Source organism: Halyomorpha halys, unplaced genomic scaffold (assembly GCF_000696795.3).
Source record: "Halyomorpha halys isolate HHAL.00 unplaced genomic scaffold, Hhal_1.1 Scaffold496.1, whole genome shotgun sequence".
Lineage (NCBI taxonomy): Eukaryota > Metazoa > Arthropoda > Insecta > Hemiptera > Pentatomidae > Halyomorpha > Halyomorpha halys.
In genome coordinates, this window is record NW_027110723.1 from 159,544 (window position 1) to 182,102 (window position 22,559).

Sequence of the window (22,559 nt, forward strand, 5' to 3'; positions counted from 1 at the left end):
TTTTTAATAATTAAAAATAATTGAACTATATTTTTCCACCAATAAATATTTTTTATAAATTTATTGAATTTCAAACAAAAAATTACTGAACTTAAAATTTACATAATTTTCCAAAAATGTTTCATACTTTCATAATAAAAGATTTATCATATTTCTAATCTTTATGACAAATGATACATTATAAGAAAATAGAAGTCGTGCACTGAAAGAAACTATTCTAAATGTTGATACATGCATTATATACAAAATATAGGAATTTTTACATGCTATTTTTTTTTTTATAATAATAGTGATATTCTCAAAAGAAATTGAAGTTTATTATCAAATGTTTAGAAAACTTACCAGTGGGTCTCGACATATTATTGATAGAATTTTCTTCTTGTTTGACGTGTTGGTTGAAATTTTCATTATTTAATTTTGAAATATCAGGTTTGATATCAGGTTTCTCGCTACTATCGCCTAAAATAGAAAATAATTAATTTCATTAGACAAAAATTAATTTTTTTTTAATATCCTTTTTTTATATTCGATTGTCTCCATAATGGATAAATGTATTTGTAGGAAAACATAATGAATTTTAATGGAAATATTTTTGAAAAGTTGAAATATATATATATACATTTTAAATAATTGAAAAAAAATTGATTTGCATTAAAACACTTACTGAGATCAGTTGCTTGCCCACACGGAGAATGGCTCTGGCTTCTCTCAGATTCATGTTCCGCTTGATGGATTGCCATGTGCGAGTATCTGACAAAAGAATAACCACAGCCTGCTCGTACACAATGGAAGTGGCGGTTAATTTTATTGCTGAAAAAATAAAAATAAAAAATATAATTAATACATGATTTCTCAGTATTAAATAAATTGTATTCAATATAAATATTAAATATCAGAGACTGCTTAATCATATATTTAAAAAAAATAAAAGTAATGGAAAATTATAAATTCAGTTTATTAGCATAAGGAGATGAAAGAATCAGACAGGGTAATATTTTAAAATGATTTCTAAAATTCAAAAACAATCATACCTTGTGCAACTTTCAATTCGGCAATCAACAGATCTATCAAAGAACAAGAATCCTTCTAAGATATCAATATTGTCATGGAAATCCCTCGTATGGGCGATGAGGAAATCGTCTGAATCAGTAGCAAAGAAGCACCTCGGTCGAGAGCAATGGTAATGTTGTTGACGATTAGAATACAGGCACAAAGGATCTGGACAAGGACCATTGTATGACTGGAACCCTTGAGTTTCCTGAAAAGTAAATATAATTTAATATAAGAATATATTTTTAAAATAATACTTTAAATTTGTTTGTAGTTATTTTAGGGAGATTCTTAATAAAATTTTCAAGTCCCACTTGAATTAAAGTTTATTATTTTTTGTTGAAACATGGGACCTGAAAGTTTCATGTTATTTGAAATCCCTTAATATTATATGATTCCTTACGATATTCTGGTTCGACATTGATTTCGGTTCAGACACAGTGGTTATCGTGAGAGGAGATGATAACATAGTCGGGACTTCAGAGGTGGGTGTTGCCGGGCTTGGTTTAGGCAATTTGAAGCTTGTAAATATGGCTTGAGGAGAATCGGATCCTGATCCACTGGCCTAAAAATAAAATGTAAAGTGAAATATTAATAATTGAATTTCTTTAAAAAGTTTAATTTAAGCAACTTGTAATAAGTAAATAAATTAATTATATAATTATTAGGAAAATAAAAATATACTTACATAGTCATTCCAAACCTGAAACAAAAAAAATTGAACCATTAGAATTCAAAAAAATTAAATCATATGTAATTTAAAGAAGGTAAATTATTGGTTTAAAAAATAATTTCTGTCTCATTATCCAAATATATTTACCTCAATAACCCTGTTCTTTGGAGGTCGGCCACGCTTGCGCCTGAAGAGAGTGTCCAGGGAGTTATTATGTTGAGCTGATATTTCATGAGAACGGAAGTGTTCTAGTCTTTCACTTGGCATCACAATATCACAGCATCCCTCCTGAACAAATAAGAATATTATCAAATACAAAATAGAAATAAAAATATTAATAATAACTTATTATATATTAATTAAGATATTTACTCACCCAAGTGCAATGGTAGTGCTTTTCTGCCGGACAGCTGGAATGACAGAGAGGAGATCCTTCTTGAAAGAAGTCACTGACTCTTTCCTGGGCCTCGTGCATTCTTGCATGTCCTTCTGCTGTCTCCCTGCACCTGTATAAAGGATCTATTTTAGTAAAGAAAGTAAAAGATTAAATACATTAGGAATTTGAAGACTGTACATACCTGAAGGGCAACTCGCAGGATGATTCTCGGCAGTGGTAGTGTTCGGTGCCTGACAGTTGACAGGGTTGACCGCAAGACTGAGTTGGAGAGAAGCTGGCAATGTAGCGAGTGAATTCGTCATCGTAATCTTGAGAGCTTGTGGACTGGTCTAAGAAGCTTGGTGTTGAAGCTCCTACAGAAAAACATAATTCTGGAATTAGTGCCAAGAACATATGACAAAGCCAAGGATATTGGATATTGCTTTTTGTTGGAATTGTAAGAGATTTAGAACACATGCTTGAGGTGGACATCCTGAAGGGAATGGAAATCAGGAGATGGTAGATGCTTGTCAGAGATATAAAATAGTGGAAGAAGATAATAAGAGAGGTCCACGTTCTTGTAGGACCATACAACCAATAATAAATAGATAAATAATGTGATAATATAGACAAGTCATTCCAACCACTATACTCACCTGAGGTAGGAGGTTTGTTGAAGTGAGACGATGGTGTGGAAGGTAGACTAGGACTTTGGCTCTTCTCTGATGATGTGCTGGTAGTGAAGTTTTCACTGAGGGCATTGAGAGCCGCCAGCGAAGAAGCTTGCTGGAGAAGTTGGAGGGAACTACCTGCAGGGATGTCGCTGTGTTGGAGTGGCTGGAAAGAAAAGGAAAAATTAAAGATATTGACTGAACAAATCAAGAAAGTAGATAATAAGTAGAAATTTACATTAGATATCACGAAATCAGAGATGTATTTACAATAAATAATTACAAAGGAATTTATGAATTAATACCTGCTCAGAAGGTGCTCCAATGTTGACAACAGCTTGCTGCGCCAGCTTGAACTTCCTGTAGGCGATCTCAGAATCCTTCCTCTCGTGCTTCCTCTTGTGGCTGAGGAGCTGTCCGGAAGAGTGGAGGACATAGGAACATCCTTCCCTGACACAGTGGATGTGGTTGCACACCTGAGAGAACCTGCAGTTTGCGAATCCACAAGGATCCGGCTTCAGGAACTTCTTGAATCCGTCCCGTGCCAATGCTTCGTCTTTGATGTGGTATGTCTTGTGTTTTTCTGTAACGAAAGATAAAGTTAAACTTTGAACAGAATGGAAACTAAGTATAGTCTTATTAATATTTGAGAAAGAAAAAAAAGATATGTGTGGAGGGTCGATGAATTAATGAATAATTAAACGGCTAGGCCGAGATGTAAATGGGATAATCGACTGTCAGCTATCGATACGATCAATAAACGTTTTTACGGTTCTTTGGTTAAATGATCCCATAAGAGAGACGTATTGTAGTTATGAGCCTCTTAAAGAAGGTTACTTTTAATTGCACACCTTTACCTTCTTTTAATAAAACTCTATATATTATAAATTATATATATGCAGAGAGATTTAGAAAAATAAACACAATATATTACCTACAACTAATTACTTTAAATTTATTAAAATTATACTGCACCTATGTGCAATATAAGTTTTAGAAAACAATAGTCTAACTAGATATAGGATGTTGTGTGAATAACAACTCAATATTTGTACAATGGGGCAATAATTCTCTTAAGAGTTATTTATATTGATGATTTTCTTGTGCAAAGAAAGCAATAGTCCCAAAGGAATTCAAATGAATAAAATTGTAGTTTGTAAAGAGAAACTAAAGATGTTTACTCAAAGGAAATCCTTAGTAAAGGTCTTTCTTCACAATTTTCACGAACACGGGCCCTAGAGAATCTTCCGAAGTACTTTTGTACAAATCACAGGTGACAACATTTGTAATTTCACATTACTTCAAAAAAACTTTCCACACATACGATCCTCTTCAAAATAGATAATTCATCATAAATAATGAGTTAGCATAAACTGAAAAAAAAACAAAACAGCGACTTTAGGAGCTATGTAGGCAGTAATTATTGACGATTTTGGTAACTTATTGTTAAATTTTTGTAATTAATTTACAACTAACTTTAAATTAAAACTTTAATATATGTAAATATTAAAATACATTTTAAGAACTTCACGACTATCCTAAAAAAAAGATTTATTGTGTTTAACACTAATCTAGCATTTACAACTTACATGTGCCAAAACTTGTGGCGACCAATACCATATTTATTATATATTTCGTAATGCCATTCTTTGTCAAAAGCATTTATTTTTGATCGGAATCCGAATTTATTTACTGCCTCGAATAACAAATTAAACGCGGCCATATATCTCTGCTAAGATATACGACATAAGCAACAGGTGCGAGAGATATTATTCGATGCTGGGATTCCAAAGAGGCGTAAATCACCATATGATTTAGGCGAGGCGATCTTAAGGAAATGCCGAAATTCAGGACCCGTTTGGCACAGCCATTTGTAACCTCGTTGGAGAAGGACCTCGGTTGGAATTACCTGGCGAAAATGAAATATAAGGTGAAAACGGATAAATCTATGTCGGGGACGCTGGTCCGGTGAAAAATATAATATACCTGTCGGATTACATTTCGTCCGATTTTCTCTTCTCAGGTTCGCATCGCGTGATCTAAATACAGTTTAGGCTTGGTGCATATAACGGGTTAAGGGGTTGCAGTTACCTAGTAATAGCCTGTTCCGGTAATAGGTTATTTTAATATTTACTATTTGTCACAACGCTTACTGGTTTTGTATTTATAATATATCACACAGATGGGAAAGACGTTATAATTATAACTCGATAACTATTACCCCGTAACCCGTTATCAAGACTTCACTGTTAATCCCATCACTAAATGTTAATTTACATACGTTATTCCTTGTATTTATATATGATAAAAAAATTAACTATTTTACATTACTTTAACTGGGACCAAGAGATTGAGCCTTGAACTTTGTCCCGTTCGATTCGTATGGAAATATCCTCATTGCATTGCGGTCGTTTATAACAATTAATTGACTAGTTCTTAGAAAAAACATAAAGACTATTCATGTATCTAAAAATAAATATTACACACTAGAGGCTAGGGAGATGTTAAGACCATTATGTTCATTTATATCTCGAAATCCAACAGTGTATTGGTTGTATACATATATGTTAAATTATATATATTATAAAATTGTGATACTTTAGTCTCAAAAATCATTTTAAAATATTAAGTGAGATCGTAAGATTTGAAGTGTATATGGTTTCAAAGAGGTAAAATGTGCTTACCCATATCAGCCTTGTTCTTGAAGGTAAATTGACAGTGGTCCCTACGACAATGGAAGTGAGTGGTCCTCTGCCCGAAGAAGGCGCAATATGGAGTTCGACATTCCTCAGTGGCCCTCAACCTCTGGAAACCTTCTTGGATGATGGCCGAATCCTTGCGGTGGTAATTAGCGTGCATCTGTACATCCGAAGTACTGATGTACACCTTGTCGCAAGTGCCTTGGATGCAATGGTAATGGGTTTGCTTGCGATTGTGGCCGCAGTTGGGATAGCGGTCGGAACAATCGTCGCTTGGAGAGTACCTCATGAAGCCATGTTGCAAGGACTCGTCTCGCTTCTTGTGCCACTTGAAGTGCCGGATCATTTCCTCCTTCTTCACGAAGGTCCGGGAGTTGCAGTCCAAGCAGTGGAAGTGCTCCCTGAAAATAAACATTTTTTTAAAATCCAAGATTAATTCCCAGGTTGATTGGTTATTTTGTATAAATACGTACGTAAATACTTACATAAAAAATTAATAATTAAGAATAACTTAAATAATTAAATGAAAAGTATCATAATATAATCGTTCGCCCAGACATAATTAGAACTGCTAGTACAAAATGGTCCATTTCGTCGTTACCTACAACAGTCGAAATTCTTTTTTTGTATTCCTTTTTGCATTTCTTTGCTGTATAATGAGCGTTCTTAAAAATGTTGGGCTATTGTTGGGGTTTGTTTACAATGTTGGTCACGTGGGGTACAAATAAATAATTTTTACCAGAGCATTAGATTACTCGTAAACATGATGCTATGACACCTTACTCCTCGACCTCTCCTTCAACTGTAGTGACGCTACTGAGATGGATTGTTAGCAATTCAATAATTACATTAGAAGTATTCCAGGTTATTAGTCTCTTAGGTAAGCTGCCCAAATCCAAAGAGATTAATTATTAATTCTTATATGAATACATATTATTTAGGTTTAATTGAATTGTGCGATATCAGTCGAAATAATCCTTGATACGGAATACTTTTGCAAGAAGTTCTTCTTACAAGGTCGAAGAACTCAGATGAACGCATTTTAAGGTTCGTTGTACCGTGATGTTAGAACCATGGTGTGCGTAATTGCACCATTCATTAGTAAATGTTAATTCACATTTTATGGAGCTAACGAGAACCAAATTAGGTATTCAATTCCTTTGTAATTTTTAATAATTTTTTCGTAGACCCGAATATTCGAGGTCTATTGTTCCTCCTCGTCGATTATTTTTTGTTAAAAATAAAAACCACTTCGGGTCTATTAAGTAATGAAGGTTCTTCTCATAATTTTTTTCCTCCACCGAACTATAACTCATGTCTATTAAACTGTTAACAAGTGTTCCTTCCACGCGATGTTGTTAAAGGAACAAGACATTGATCAGACTGTTATCGGAGCATGTTAGAATTAATAGAACAAAATATTTAGTAAATATGAACTGAAAATACCGTTTAATATGGATATATTAAAAAATAGTTTTTTTTTTACTAGTTTATTATTATGAAACTCACTAAAAGAGGTAAAAAAAAAACTTTCTAATAATTTTTAATTTAATTCGTCCCCTTATAAAATAATGAAATTTACAAATCTACTTAAAATAATAAAAATATATATATAATTGGCAATGAAACAAAAAATATTTCTAAAATTACAAGATTTTTTTTCACCGTTTAGTGTACTACTATCTCTATAATAAAATAATTAAAAAAAAAACATTGAAATAGAAAAAAACAGTGCATTTTATCTTTTTTTACCTACAAATTTAACCTCTCTAAATATAATTGCCTCAACATTTGTATTATTTTTTAGCTCAATAAGAGTGCCACGAAATGTTTGTTGTTAAATTTTTCTCGCCCATTAAATTTATTTATTTAAATTAAAATATATTTAGTCTAGTGCACGACTTTCATAACATTTCTTTTTAAAAGAAAAATTAATTTTATTTAAAAATTACATTTATTTTTTACACTACAGCTTCGAGGTGGATTACTGTCAATTCTGTAACAGACTTCAACATAATTAGTAAGAACTTGAAACTTACTAAACAAGGAACTCTGAAATTGTAAAATCGATAGTTCAGTACGATCATAAAAAAAATATGTATATTAATAAAAAATAAATAAATAAAACAAAATTAGGATTTTATGACTGAAATGCGAGTTTTTTTACGCGCCTGAAAGCCACTTGAGACAAATTCTACTTTTTTAAAAGAAAATTTTATTTAGTTTAATATGCTGCAATTTATGATCACACAACTTAAATAGTTTTTTAGTTATTGGTTTCTAGCCAATAAAAAATATGACTTGTTTAAAAAAAAGTTTTTCTGTAGAAAATTGGGTCATTGCCTATATTAACTTTTCGGTTGCTTTAGCATCCTAAAATATTGTTAAATGTTTACCGAAAACACTTTATATTAATAAAAATGTTTAAAATCTTCGACTTCTGAAGATGTGCTAACTTCAGGACATTCAGTACGTTGAACCCTGCCTTCATTTAAATTCGATATGTTGCAGATTTATCATCCCAACAACTGCTAGCCCACTAACGAACGAACGTTCTCGAATAACTGTTTTATGTATAAATTGTTATCGCAGTGTCAACTAAGAATGATTGCGTTGCTTTCTGGAACAAGATAATTTTTCTTATGAATCTTGGAAGAGGCAAAAAAAAAAAAAAAAAGGAACATAATAATGTATATATGATAAGATGAGATGATAGATGTACGAGTTTTAGCTTTTGAACAAGGTTTTATTTTTTTTTTTTTTTAAGTATTAAATTGTTAAATCTTGTAATTAGTTGTTGTTCATTGAAAATTTGAAATTTAAAAAAAAAATATATATAGTATATTTTTTTTCTACTTGTTGAAATAAGATGTTCTAATGCCTGATTTCTATTAATATGATTTTATGTTTTTCAATATTTATGATACCTCATTGCCTATTGTGCTATTGTTAATTGATTATTAATAAACATTATATATTTCAATATTTATATATAAAGTATAAAGCAACTTTGTGTAAGTACCTGTAATTCAATTCCTTGCAGTATTGGTTACCACATTCCAAAGAAGAAGCAAACCTCCGGACGTATCTAGAGTAGTCCATCTGGGTGATCGTTTTAGTGTCACCGCGTACAACTCCTGCGTTAGCCGCAACTTGAGCAACTAAAAAAAAAATGAAATATTAATTTAAAATCATAAAAAATCTGAATAAAAAAATATATTAAAAAAATTAGTAAAAAAAAAAGACAGATAGATTTGAGTTGGGAGAAACTAATTTAAACTGCGAAAATTGTGGTGAAACATAATTCAAAGAAGTAATTGTACTTATAATTATTTATTAACGCTATTTAGAGAGGTCAGTATTAAAATAATGTTTAGATAAAGGGCTCTAATTTCTGCTGAGCCGTCTGTGAGCGAATAAGTGCCCTGAATACTTTAGATAAGTGAACTTATTTTCTGAAAAATTTTGGTTTAAGAGAAATAAAATATATATTACTTAAAATCATTACTTTCTTTAATTGTTTAAGTGCAATAAACATTAAAAAGTGATTGAAGTCTTGAATTTTATTATAAAAATTATGTATTAATTTTTCAAAGCCTACTTTTTTAAGTGGGTAGCTCAGTGGTAAGGAATTGTGCTACTAACTCCAAGGACCTGGGATCGAATCCGGCTGAGGTAGATATTATTTTCTGTTTCACTATAGTCAGCCTTATGAGTTCGGGATACACCCAGCCGCATGAAAGTGGTACCCTTAATTGGGGAAAAATACGGCAGTTGAGCATGATTCTGACCAAATCAACTCTTTGCGCAACCGTTGGTTTATTAACTGACCTTCTTTACTGCTCCCCTAAACCTTCGTTTTTTAAATAACTTATTTAAGTTCATCTTTTTCTGTGGACATCAGTGATAAACTGCTCAGACTTCAACCTATTGTATAGTCTTATTCCATTTCAATTTCAATTCAATTCGATCGTACGATTTTGGGAGCGCTTGGAAATGCAGTGCCTTGTAATGATGGCGGTAAATATCATGGAATATTCCCCGAATTGGGAAATCTGGTCAAAATTATTGGGAGAATTCAGATTTTTTCTCTCTACTCTTCCTCTAAGTATAAATTGTAGCAAGTTTTCTGGATTAAGGCGTCACAAAATTGACCCTTAAATCTTTATGTTTGTTGATTGAAATATATTTGAATTTTCGTAATGTATTTATTGCCTAGTAATTAAATAAATACCACGTGCCGAATGTTTTGAGAATTTGATCTGAAAATAATATATTTATATATATTTTTTTTCATTTTTAACGATTCCACGTTCAGTGATGTTATCCACAAATGGCAGCTCCTTCGAGATTGGACCATTACAGTTTAGAATGAGGCACGTTTCTCGCTCTTTTATTTTCCATCGGCCCAACAAGTTATAAAGTATTTTTTTTTTCTTCCCCTCTCCAATATTTAATGGGTCCATAAACTAAGCAGTCAATAATTCAGGAACTCATCCGGGCTCAACAAATCATGAGTCGTTACGATCCAATCCGTCCGAAGAGATGGCTTTGACATGAACTCACTGAGTTGACCATCAGCGGATCTTTGAGTGTGGGAATGGACGTATTTAAAGAGTCATTTTTCAAGTAAACTTACTTAAAATATTGAGACATTACTTCTAAAGCGATTTTAGAACTCTATGATGTTCTGAACTGAAGGAAGTAATATACTTCCAATCCAACTAACAATTTTATTTAGGTCATGGTCCAACTCCAAAATGGAAGTTGTAAATTTCAATTTTGTGTTTTGATGTGAAAATACTATAAATAATTTATTACTTTTCGAAAATAAAAAAAAAATTCAAGGAAAAATTCTTCCATTTTGATTTCATTATAATGGAACGTTTTTAACTATACCAGCTCATCTTCAATTATAATTTATAATTCACTTATAAAATTGAAACAATTATTTTGATATATAAGTTTTTACAAACAACATATGTATAAAATAAAATAAAATTTAATTCCATTCTGATGGGGTGTGGATAGTTGACCGTAGATTAATAATTGGAGATGGTCGGGAGGTGCGGTCAGTAAAAAACACAAATAAACAAAAAAATATTTATTATTTCAGATACTAATCCTTCTATGACAATCTTCCTAACCACTTGTTTCTAACTTGGCTTCTCCTTCATTGCCTTATAATACTCCTAGGTGTCTGAAAAGATGGTGGCCTCGAGATATTATCCTATAGAAATGTTATTGGAGTTCTATCAATGGGTATAACTAACGTTTATATATTTTCAATACCTTTATAAATATAAATAAATAAATTAAAAAAAAAAAAATAAGTATCGTACATCATTTTCATAGCATACTTTGAATATACATAAGGGGTATTCATGATGTTGTGTTAAATGTTAAATGTTTTACCATGTTAAATGTTATAAGTATAAGATTGTGAGCAGCCCTATTTAAAGTCATGTTAAACGTTAAATGCCTAAGAGCCCCTAGCGGATTTTCTCAGCAACTTGTTGTATAAGCCTTTATCATTATAACCTTCCTTCCAGACCCTCATGTTATTGTTTGCTTCAGTTTTGATTTAAGTAATTAATTACAACATGCCTAGAGTGAGTGAAAAGTGGAATTTGTTTGAAAGTTTAGCTTATGAAATGAAATGATGGTTCATATAGTGAGATTTTTTTATGGCGAGCGTTTACAAATTTTCAGATAGTAGAATGAAATTACATTGTTTTGTTTTTTTTTCTCAAATGTATCATTAAAATTATCCATTCTGGTTTAATAACAGGGATATGAATACCACAAACACGCGAAAAATGGCGGCGATCTCAACTGGTCTATTGTGTGACGTCATTCTCCATTTAACAGACCAAGTAACAGACTCTCAGCCATGTTAAATGTTATTTCGTTTTACCACGGTAAAAGAAGGCAATTTTTTTCGATTTAACATGAGTTTTTCCATTTAACACGCTTTAACATGTTAAACCAAAGATCATGAATACCCCTATAGTAACTAAAAGTGTTCAAATGATTTTTGATATGATTATCTGTTTTAAACGAAGTTTCTCTTGCATCCCGGGTTTCGTATGCCATTGCGGTTGATGCATAGAAGGCTTAGAGTGTGGCCTTAAACCAGGGCGTTAGATAAACAGGTGTGCTCTACCTGGCCTATACAAAAAGGAACCCCTGTAAAACACAATCTTAAGATTCCGGACAGGATGTGTTTTGTCACTGATACCCGGGCCTTAGCCCGAAAGAACAGGATGAAACACCTGGATGTGACGTGATGTGAAAATTTTTTGAAGTTCATATTTCTGTGAGAACCACGTTAAGTGTATTAGTCAGTAATTGCTCGGTATATTATTTTTTTTATTCAAATTAGGTTCAGGTTTTTGAGCTAATAATCGGAAGAAACCCCACTCGATTAGGACTAATTTTGGAATAAAGTGAAACCCCCTTAATCGAACGGAGCCCCACAGTAATGGGGAAACATTAAAATCCCTCGTAATTACATATAATTCTTCGGGTCTCGCTAGACTTTTTTTTTTCTTCTTCGGTTTTTATTTTCTATTTTTCCATCTAAAGACTGTTTCCTGATTGTAGACACTCCTTGTTTTACGTCTTGGCATTTTGTCATGAGGACTGAAAAATTATGAGGTCTCCATTCCAATTTTTTGTACGATCTAATCGATTTTGTATACTTATTTAATGAATTTGACTTAATATTAGACCGAACCAAACGATTTTGATAACCACATGTTAAATTATAATTTAATCTTGGTAATCCGAACTTATAGCAGGGGATGGGGATGTTCGGATAACAGAAAGTTTTAGGAAAAATGATCACACTCTCTCTCCTTTTGCAGTTTTGCAGAATCAAATGATTTATACAACAGATATTACGTATTTCTGATTCCAAAAAAATAATTATGAACACTTTCATAGGAACTAGATTTCTCGAGATAGAAACTGTGTAAAAATTTTCCATTTTCGATTTTCGCGGTGATTGCAATAACTTACCTAGAGATCGGGAAGTTAAAAATGTCCTTTACGCATGCGCAGTTTTAATTTTATCTAAAAACAAAAATATTGTTGCTTACTGAGTTTGCTCAATAAAAGTAACCTTTTTTTTGTACGCCAGTTCGGATTACTGTAGTGTTGGGAGTACCGAGATTACACATAATTAAAAAAGAGTAACAAAGAGAATTTATTTGTAAAAATGAAATTTATTTAAATGAATAAATATCATGGAATCCAACGAAGGGAATTTTCATCACTTGCTTTTAAACAGGACGATTGCTCTTAGGCATATAAGGCGCAAGAGATCTTGCTGTACTCTTTAAGGAATAATCATTTCGGATTCTTGTCTTCGCCCTGAGAAATAAAAAAAAAAAAAAAATTAAAAACTTCCATCTTAAAGGGATACTTAGCATTCTTCCCTTAGGGTAAAAATCCGTTTTCATCGCCTCTTTACTAAGACTATTTGTCAAGGGCCGTATGCCCATTACTCCAGCGTGTTCCGGTCCAACGGCTGGCATTACTCTTAAGTCCTGTCCAAGGATAAAGTCCTGGTCTTCTTCAACTTACTTAACCATCCGAAGTCCTTAAAGATATTTCCTATTTCGAAAGTTCTCAACATAACCACGAGATTGTCCAAATTGAATTTCAATTATCCCTTTTATTGGATACAATAAATACAATTTCACACTGAACCAACAATTCCGCAAGACGCGTAACAGCAGGTTCGCTACAGCAGTATAATTTTATTATAGGAAAATCATACTTGCTTGTTAGGCATGTATAAGCTGTTTTATTACTGTAATTATGGAGTGAATAATCATTTGTATGATATACGTAAGTAAAAAAAAAAAACTTATGGATTTACGTTTTTACCTAATTTTGGGTTAGCTTAGATATGGATTTCTTTCTTTTGCAGTCATTATCATAAATTAAAAATAAAATTTATTTATATATAATAAAAAATAATATATAATTATAAAAAAAAAAATAAAATCAAATGTAAAGTAAATCAATTCGCTTTAAAGAAAATATTTCAAGTAACCCAACTGCTTGTGATAATATTTTTGCTAATGTATAAGTGTCCGACTTTCTCCCTGATTTCCGATTCGAGGACATCACCGAAGAATATTCGCTTTCTAGTAGCCGCTCCCATATCAACTATTGACTCCGATTTATTTTAACTATTATGCACTTCTCCTTATGTAAGCCAATAAGAAAGCTAGGAATGATCAGCATGTTTAAGTTGTACGCGCCATTCTTTTAGGAATGTAGCTTTCTAAGTATATGCCTTATTCATTTGATAACTTATATCGCTTATGGGTTTGTTATTTATAAAACTTTGAAAGTAATTACAGAGAAATTGTTATTATTATTATTTTTATGTATTACAATCTGCCAATGGCTTTAGAAATAAATAATAGCGATAATTTAGCTCAACCATACCAAAATTATAAATATATATATATACGTAAATGATTGACTGTGTTTTTCAAAATACAAAGGAGTTGGTCGGGGTTAAAGAGAACAAAAAATAGTTAAAAACATTGATTCACTTTTAACTGGAACAGCTCTGATGAAGCTCTACAAAGTGGAGCGAAACGTAGGAAAATAAATTGTTTTATGCTCGTATAAATATAAACAAACTTATAAAAAAAATACAAGGATAATCATAATAAGAAACATAATTGTAATATGTACATAATATGATAATAAAATAAAAACAATAACGGTATTTTTTTTTAATACCGAATTTAGTCCAATAAAGATAAAAAAAAAGAAATTTTAAAATTGTTAATTTAAGGTTAATAATAAATTTTATTTAATTTTTTAAAAATCATTTATTCAATATTTAGACGTTATAAAAAATAAATTATTCTTGCTCGTTTTGTTAACCTTTTTTTCTTTCAAAATTGATCAGGATTCGTGAAAACTTAAATAAATTTTTAAAGATTAAATATATTTATAACATATAAATTTAAAATACTTTTTAGTGTCATAGTGATACATTAATATGGTGTGCTTTTGCATTTTGTATTTAAAATTTTCAAACGTACTTATCCAAACAAAAAAGAAAAAAAAAATTATTGTAATGAGATGTGCATAATGATAACGAAAGGGTATAGAGTACTTATTGGTACAAATCTTTCGTTCGGCATTGAACCAATGGAACCCGGAACACAAAAGCCCCAGGTGTGCTCTTATAGAACTCTTAGAATTTAAAATCAAAGAGGACTTAGATAATGGAAGTATGCGTGAGAAAGGGTTGATGGCAGTTAGTATTTCCGACCGGAATAATACCAAAGGCTTAAGGTTTTATTTTCTTTTTTTTTATTTCACTAGCGGAGCACCCCACGGGTCAACATAGAGATTTCTATTTAAAAAAATCCGTTATCCTCTAACCCCTAGGCAATTTTTTCGACCCAAAGGGTTGGCATAGAGGGGACGTACCCAAAGGGTTCTCTTCCTAGATTCTATCCCAGAACAGACGGTTTTTTGGAACAATTTCTTTTCAGTTGGAACATCATCGTTTTTTACGGATTTGAAATTATTTTTTTGTTGTACCCTTGAGATGTTCCCCCCCTGTCATATTAGTGTGTTCGGGAGAACCACCTGTAACAACACTGCTTGGATTCGAGCTCTCACAGTTTCTACAGACTCATCCTCCGATGACGGTTCAAAATTCTCTTTTCTCATGGATAGGGGGCTTAGGGGAGCCTAGGTACCAATAAGCATGAATTATTAATGGGCCAATCGAAACGCTGTATCATACCTGTCTGTATATTTTAGACCAATCGGAGGGACTAAAATTAATAATAAAATATTGAGATATTAAAATAATTTTATTCTAATTTATTAATAAGTTGCTAATCTATAAATGAAAGTTACGCCCAAGTTTATTATATGGCATAATACTGTTCACCAATTGGTTGCAATCATTTCTAAATTTTATATTACGAAAAATCATAAGAAGTATCTTTGAAACTATATAAAACCTTCTCTCTCCCTGCTTCATAAGGACTTAATTTTTACTTAAATAAGGGATTTACTAAATGTGAGACTAGATAAATTTTTTTAGAAATGTGAAAACATCAACAAATCCCTCTTTCAGTCAACTTACACCATCACGAATACTTCAAAGATATATTGTTTTTAAGTATAAGTGATAATTACTTTTTAGTTTAGGCGTAGTGTAGAAAAAGTGTACGATTGAAAAAGAAGATGAGACTAATCTCTTCGTTATCGAATATAAAATATCCAAAATTAAATTAAAGAAATCATGAATTGATGCTATTCGTCTTAAAATTATGCTGCAACTGCAGATATGCAGTAAAATGAGCTTTTCGATAAAAAAAATGCAACTACTATTTTATACAATAAATATATTTCATTTTAATTATATTATTTAAATTTCTTGAGACAAGTTAATTATTTATTAAATAAATCAGAACTTGTATTCTTTTTAGTCTCAACATTTTATTTTAACAGTCCATTGTTTCGGCCATTGTAGCCATCCTCAAGGACATCTTTAATTATAAATTCTTCCTCACATTAAATTTAGAATTACTTTTGCAGGCTATTCTGCCCAGGTCATTCATTAATTATAAGTTAAACACCTATTTTTTTAAAATTTAAAATCACAAATATCTAATTCTTCTTATATTAAAATTATCCACACAAAATCACTACCATATACATAAAACCCTCTGTTTAGGAAAAAAAGGATAGAAGTTTTTATTTATTTAATAATTAAATATATTTATTTTTTAATTTTGTTCATTTCGCTTCCTTATCTAAGGACTAATATCCAGCGAATTAAATAATAAATAAGAATTATAATTTGAAAAAATTGTTTAATAATATATAAAATATTTTAAAAAATCTTTCTGACCATTATCACGATAATTTTCACATTAGCTGTTATTTTTCTTCATTTCAAGAAATACCATAAAATATAAAAGTGTTAAAATGAATTATTCATTGATTCAGTTTTTTAAAAAAACGGTGGAGGAGTTATCGCTGAAAAAGTTTAAAATATAAAGTTTAGACTATAAATTTAGGATTCATAGTTAATTATAAAAAGTTACTACAAAAAAATAATTATCATAAATATAATTATTTGCATTTATACTGGATGTTTATATAAAATATGACAGACTGATAATTAAATACAAAAGCGTTGTCTCGAACAGAGCCGACAAGTGGGGTTGTGTTGGAGCGTGTTGGCCGGGCGCCAAAGCAGCTTGGAAGAAATATTGCTCATCCAGACGTAACACAACAGACCAGTTTACAGGAGACACATTCCCAAATAATAGTCACCAATCTTACATCTCATCTGAGCAGGTTGACACTCTGAAACGGTTAATGTCTTCAAGCTACCACGTCTTTATCCCTCTTAATTATAGAATTAGATTTTTTTTCGGTAGGAACCAATTTTTTTTTTTTTTATTTTAAACAACACTATTAAGTGATGTTTGATATGAGTAAAATGCGATTAATAAATAGTTTGAAAAATTCTACATCAGCCACGCCATAATAGATGGGGTTTGGAAAAAATTCTTTTAAACTGAGCTTTTAACAACGAATGGATAAAAAAAAATTTCATGAAAAAATTCAAAGCATTCGACGAATTTTTAAAAAAAAAATATTATAAAATTAAGTTATGGCTTTATTCTCATTGGGCCTCCTTTATTTATTTTATTTTTTTAATATTATAAAGTCTATACAAACGACTAACATGGAATCCTCACACAAGACTGAAAATACAGGAAACTGCACGTCGATTTCTACTATTACAGCACTTACTAGACAAACGGTCTAAACTTCCAATCCGTTACAAAATACGGTGATAAGGTCTATCTGCACAAAGGAAGTTGAGCTTTGGGGTTCCACAAAACCTTGGAATTCCTTTCGTATCCATTTCTTACAATCTAAAATCCTTCGTAAAATTGTCAATGCTTCTTATTTTGTCACAAATAAAATCATCCATAAAGACTTCAATGTTCCATATGTGATCTAGCCCGAACCAGATAGTCCGAATCAATTCTTCTGTTGTAAACTCTTTAACCACTCAAACCCACTACACAGGCGCCTGAAAAGAAGATGGCTTTGAGACCTTCTAATGCAGAAATACTATCAACGGATAGTTTCTCTACAAGCCAGGATCATATCGTTATGAACTTCAATCAAATTTACTAGGTGAATTTTTACTTTACAGGTGTAAATATAATAATATAATTAATTTGAAAAAAAATTATAAAGTCGAATACAATTATGATTACTCCCCCCCAGGGCCATGAGGCGCACTTGGAAGCACTTTCCGTCGTATCGGCCTTTCATAGTACAATCCACTCCGACTCTTCCATTGTGACACTTGAGACGATACAATCAGATTATTCAGCTTAAGAGCCTTGAGGGATAATGAGAAAGGACAAAAACGCTAACGACAAGGCTTCGGTATGAGGAACTAGGACTAGACAAAAACCTCCATTGTCTATCAAAACCCAGTCGGACACAATATCCACCGGCTCAATTAGAGCCCTCTAATGTGGAAAAGTCTAATGAAGAGAACTCAGCGTGGTACCGGAGGACCAAATACACGACCTTCCAGTAGGAATTTCAATTAGAAAGAAGAGGACGAACAATAAGGCTTAAACATAAAACTCCAGAAAGTAAAATGATAGGTAGCCTATTCATGATGTCTTTATTATACATCATCAAAGGTTTTCTCGATTAATAAAGCCGATTTATTGAGTCACAATGTTTAATATCGATTCCTAACATTCCCTTCGGATTATCTATATGCACACTCTACTGCCTCCATTGTCATCTCAGATTAACAAATACTCTGCATGTGTCAGATTAGGATCATAGCATGTGTTTGCGTCTGTCTCAAAGTGATAGAAGAAACCTGATAGAAGCATTGTTCGAACAACTGTCAACTTGTATGCATGAATTAAGTAGATTGAATGTCGAGCGGCATTAGTTATGCATTTTTATTTTTTATAAGTTGCAAGTACTTCAAAACAGCAGTGAACGTGTTCTCCACTTATATGAATATATTACGTATATTTTTCAAATAAAATTTTTTATTTCATATATAAATCTATGTAAAATAATTATTGCATTATTTCGGGTTATACTATCATAAAATTAATTTTTCTTTGCTACTTGTTACCTATAACCCATGTTTTATATTCGAATAAAAAATAAACTGAAAGAAAAAAATAAGCTCTATCAATTTAAAACTGTTAAATTGATTTGTTCTATTATTGCTTAAAAAATTAGGCTGTGATCCTAAACTTAAGGTGTGCAAATTATAATTAATAATGTTTTGATACTGTTAATAATTAAAAATGTAAACAAATATTTTACTAGATTGTCCTTAATGATGGCTGGATTTATCGAAATACTGGACATGTAATATGTTCCGTGAAATATAATAAAAATATGTTATACATTCTATTTTTAAAAAACTTTTTTTTTAAAATATTTATTTATTGCTATTTAAAACTGTACATTATAATACATATAGTAAATCTGATCTAAGTTAAATTGGAGTGTTACAGGCGTGTAGAGAAACTACCCATTGGTAGCACTCTAATAACATTTTACATTAGCTGGTCTCGTGGCCATCTTCTTTTCAGGCGCCTCGGAGGATTGTCAGGAATGGAAGAGGATGCAAGATTAGAAACTAAGGGGTTTGAGTGTTTTAAAAAACTAAAAATATTTAATTCATAATTATCGGGGAAAAAGTTACTCATATAACTATTGTTACTGTCAGATGGTCTGAGTGTTTTTTTTATTACACATAATTAATGAAGTTATTTAATAATTTCTTTATTAAAACATATTACAAGTCCAATGTTCGACCTTTCCGGTCATCATAAGTTGGACATGTAATATGTTTGAGAATATTCGCATATTTTTTGTTAATATTTATAAAATTTAACAGTTTCAAATAAAAATATGTTTAACTTTTTTCCATAAATAATTTTTTTTTTTATTGTAACTTAAATTCATATTAATTATTTTCAGATATAGCTTGTTAATATAGTTTTCATGACGGTTGCGTAAGTTACAAAGCGATACCGGAGCCGAGTGGGAGCAGCGGATATGAGAACTGTTCTCTAGTTACAACCCTTCCTCTTCCGATGCGGCCGGTGCTACGAACCAAAAAAAAAAAATAATAAAAAAAAAAAAACGAATTTGCCACAAAAAAATAGTCACCCCTTTGCCATAGTTCCCAGCTGGTAACCCTACACCGGGCAATCCTTTCTCTCACCCCTCTGCAGATTTCCGATTCCAGCAAACGTGTGTTGTGTTCCGTATCCTAATGATACAGCGTCAAGGGGGTAGGACCTCCAGGACCTCTTTCCCACATCCAAGACCCTCTGGCAATGTTTATCTTTTTACGGACAGGACAAAGGACGCGACCCCTAGCAATGACATAATGGTCCTCCGAGACAGGTACACTTCTTTGAGGGGAAATCTCGCTTTTTTGGGAAGGATAGATATATATTATATATAAAAAAATAGGGGAGTCCTATTATTGTCGCAGACCTTGTGAACTATACCTGTTACCTTAGAATTCTTCTCTAGGTAAAGGGATATCATCCGACATCGAAAGGCGCACAATGGAACAAACGGACTCATCTTTCGTGAGAAAGAATATTGCCGGTATTAGGGTTGAACCCTTTCTGATCATTGTCACGATAATCTTCACATTAGCTATTATTCTCCTTCTGCGGCTGTTATTTTTCCTCATTTCAAGAAATAACGTAAAATATAAAAAGAGGTAAAATACGTTACTAAGTGAGTAAGGCTTTTAAAAACTGTGAAGCAATGACGATTCCTTTGATTTTTATTGAACAAAAATATTAAAAATAAAATTACAATTGTTCTTGCAGTATTCAATTAAATAATATTTTTTTTTTAAGGAAACTAATATTAATAAATAAATTATATATTATCTTATGCATACAATAATTCATAATTTAAAATATTTCGATAAATAAGGAGAATATATATACTAGTTATATATATGTACTCAAAATAAAACCTATTTTTTATGCTCTTTTGATAACAGTAAATCTGAGAGACAGCTGTGGCTGTACCATCTTCCAAACTATGACATCTGCTGTCGTGATAGAACTTTCGTACAATCTAGATTTGCTTGATAGTAGGTAGTGTGGTAGTACTATAATAAATGCACGACGACTAACTGCCAAATATGGATTATCATCTTACAATATCATAACACTAAAATAATTTATAACTTACTCTTTTTACAACAGAATCGATAATTTAATATTTTTTGAAAGTAAATTTAAACCAACAATTTAATTTATAATTATTTAGTAGAAAAAAGGTAAAACAATATAAATTTTCAATAGTATTTCGTTTATTTAAGCAGTATTATTGTGTGAATCACAAATGTTTGAAAATGTATTGATATGTAACTGTAACAATGAATAGATTTATGCAAGCTCAAACATTGATAAAATAAATCTAATAATAATCTACTGTAGTTTTTATTTCGTGTAAACATGTTTGTTGATTTCATATTTTAAAATGTAAAATAATTAAATATTAGCAGAGAAAAAAATAAAGTCATTTAATTCAAACAGCTTTCTCTTAAATATTACTTTAACATAACTTGTACTTTTTATTGATTTATATTAAGTTAGTATTCATAAATTTAGTTTCTCTACATTCTTCATTATAATTTATTTATAACCGAGTTTATTTTACAAAATAAAGGCGGGCTTAGAATTGGAGACTGTAATGTTACTGCAAATAGATGACTATTAAATTTATTATATCATCATTATTATATTTTCAATAGTTTTATATCTAAAACGTCATTTAAAACATAAATCTTTTTTTTATTCTCCTTCTAAACAGAATATGAAAGACTAGAATTTACATTACTTTTTTCTTGAAAAACTAATGAATCTAAATCGTTACTCCGCTTTTCTAGCTGGCACAATACCCTCAATTAAAATGAACCATTAAACCTGGAACATAAAATTAATATGCCGTCATAAAAAAAAGGGCTTTGCCCGTACTTATTATGGAAAACATAAAAAAATATAAAATGGCGCAATAAAACCTCAGATGTGTTGAATAGACTCCGAGAGTATTGTTGTATGTTTTTTGGTCCTAAACTTTTTAAACAGCGACGTAATTATGGGTAAGAGATTATCTCAAGCACTTCTGAGACTATTAACTGCGGTTGTTAAGATCTAAATGACAACCGTTTTCGTCTTATATTCCAGAAAAAACAATACAAAAAAAAAAAAAATAAATTTACTTTAATTTGTTACGCTTGTTGTGATGGCTGAGTGCATGAATAAAATTATTAGTTTCATTAGAATTGTCTGTCTGTGTTTGATAATTGGTGTGTGATTACACCACTTATTTATATATATGTATACATTGTATCTATATAAATATATACTTTACCACCGTACGATTTTTAAGTATTTTTTTTTATGAAAAATCTTAAATACAGAGAAGGAGAAAATTATAAACCAATAACTTTTCTGTTGCTATAAAATTACTATTTTAGAATTTCCTGAAATGAGAATAACGAAAAATAATTTTTTTATCTGAAAAGAATACGACGGTTTGATGAAAACGAATTCAGAATCAGAAATGTTCGGGTGGTCTTGGGTTTTCAAGTCTGAATCGAATGCCTTTGTTATTCCTTTTTTCTCCTTTAACTAGTCATTAAATTGTTTAATATTTTATATTTATGCATTGTCTATTATTGTTGCTAACAATGAGAACTTTATTTTTATTTAATTTTTTTTTAAATAACCAAATTAAAAATACTTTCGAAAAAAAAAATAGTAATTTAAGCTCTGTCTTGTTCAATGAGGGTAAGACTGCTATTAAATAAAATGTATTTCTAAATTAACGTGGTGATTTTATCAAATATCGTTAGAGCCGTTTTTGAGAAAATCGAAATAAACGTGTTTTTTGGCGAAAAAGTTTCTGTCATATCTTAGGCATATATCCACCTAAAATATATAATTTCAATTCTCTTAATTTAGAATTATATA

The 22,559-nt window shown here is 30.9% G+C and overlaps 1 protein-coding gene across 1 annotated transcript in view; it reads right to left on the reverse strand.

Annotated features, from left to right (window-relative positions):
- Positions 1-22,559, reverse strand: part of LOC106683579 (zinc finger protein castor homolog 1) — a gene marked incomplete in the record, with an annotated part of 112,886 nt that overhangs the window by 8,250 nt on the left and 82,077 nt on the right. Inside the window, 12 exon segments of the mRNA XM_024362187.2 lie at positions 343-459; positions 665-810; positions 1,032-1,258; positions 1,454-1,615; positions 1,739-1,753; positions 1,871-2,011; positions 2,100-2,229; positions 2,302-2,473; positions 2,756-2,936; positions 3,076-3,353; positions 5,455-5,870; positions 8,492-8,630. Coding sequence (XP_024217955.2) covers positions 343-459; positions 665-810; positions 1,032-1,258; positions 1,454-1,615; positions 1,739-1,753; positions 1,871-2,011; positions 2,100-2,229; positions 2,302-2,473; positions 2,756-2,936; positions 3,076-3,353; positions 5,455-5,870; positions 8,492-8,630 — 2,124 coding nt within the window.